At 36.2% G+C, this 1,205-nt stretch overlaps 1 protein-coding gene across 1 annotated transcript in view; it reads right to left on the bottom strand.

Moving 5' to 3' along the window:
- Nucleotides 1-1,203, bottom strand: part of LOC106875600 (aminopeptidase N-like) — a 219,321-nt gene extending 218,118 nt beyond the window's left edge. The window contains 1 exon segment of the mRNA XM_052974545.1: nt 1,128-1,203. Within this exon segment, the coding sequence (XP_052830505.1) occupies nt 1,128-1,203 (76 nt within the window).
- Nucleotides 1,204-1,205: the final 2 nt, after the last annotated feature.

The following is a 1,205-nucleotide window of genomic DNA, read 5'->3' as shown; positions in this document are numbered from 1 at the left end:
TATATATATATATATATATATATTCTTTTATTTTATTCCTTATAAGCTGTAAGCAGCGAATTTCCCTGCTTGGAACTTTCATACGTACTCACCTTGTCTCTGATGACGCTATACCCAGTGTATGGACATGCTAGCTTATCACTTGGGACATCTCAGAAACAGGTGTAAGGCTTCAAATTCACATTACCCTAAATTATTATAAATGACTTGAGATACTCGTCCTGCCTTGGTTTTTGTTGTCCATTTCCTCTAATGTATGTATATATGTATGTATGTATGTATGTCTTTGGCCCTCACCAGAGCTTGACAACTAGTGTTGGTGTGTTTACATCCCCGTTACTTAACACTTCGGTAAAAGAAAACCGAGAGAATAAGTAAGCTTAAAGATAAAATTATAGGTACTGATGTCGATTCCTTTGACTAAAAAAGTCTTCAAAACGGTGCCGCAGCAGAATCGAAGTCTAATGACAAAACAAGGAAAAGATAAAAGAGTTAAAATGTAAAAAAAAAAAATCAAAGAAAGGCCTCCTAAATTGTGGTAGATACTCTAAATTTTATAAAAATAGATTATTAGTCACGAAGCGCTGAAAGTATAGATTGGCAGCAATCTCTTTATATAATTTCAGTTCGAAGATTTTCAGCTTCTCTTCGGCAGCAGTGGTTATTTGCCCTCTTTCGAAATCTCACTCACTCACTCACTCTCCCCCTCTCTCTCTCTGTCCCTCACACTCTCTCTCACTCGTTCTCTCTTCTGTACAACTGCACTATTTTACAAATAGTCTCTTAACACAAGCACACACACCTACATGCGTGTGTGTATGTGTGTGCATGAATATGTATTTGTATACAGCATATGCATTTATTATATATCCAAATACACACACAGACGCACGCATCCGCGCACGCGCAGACACACACACACATTTAAACAAAGCAAGTGTTCTTTTTAATTCTTTCACAAAGTAGATTTTACATACACCCACGGAAACTGAATTATATATTACTGAAACTTCTTCATATAGAAAAAGGTTTTCGCATAAAAACCAATGTTTTTTGTATAAAATATTTTACTGCAGGTTGTCACCAAACGAGGTTTTGCAAGAGAAGAACAATTGCATTGCACAAACCGATCAGACTGTCGATTGTGTTAACAATGTCTAATGCACATTCTTCAATGCATTTGTAGGCCATTTGACGAGACATTC

Source organism: Octopus bimaculoides, chromosome 18 (genome assembly GCF_001194135.2).
Source record: "Octopus bimaculoides isolate UCB-OBI-ISO-001 chromosome 18, ASM119413v2, whole genome shotgun sequence".
Classification (NCBI taxonomy): Eukaryota; Metazoa; Mollusca; class Cephalopoda; order Octopoda; family Octopodidae; genus Octopus; species Octopus bimaculoides.
Note: the sequence above shows the minus strand (reverse complement) of the source record. Positions and strands in the feature narration are given on the sequence as shown.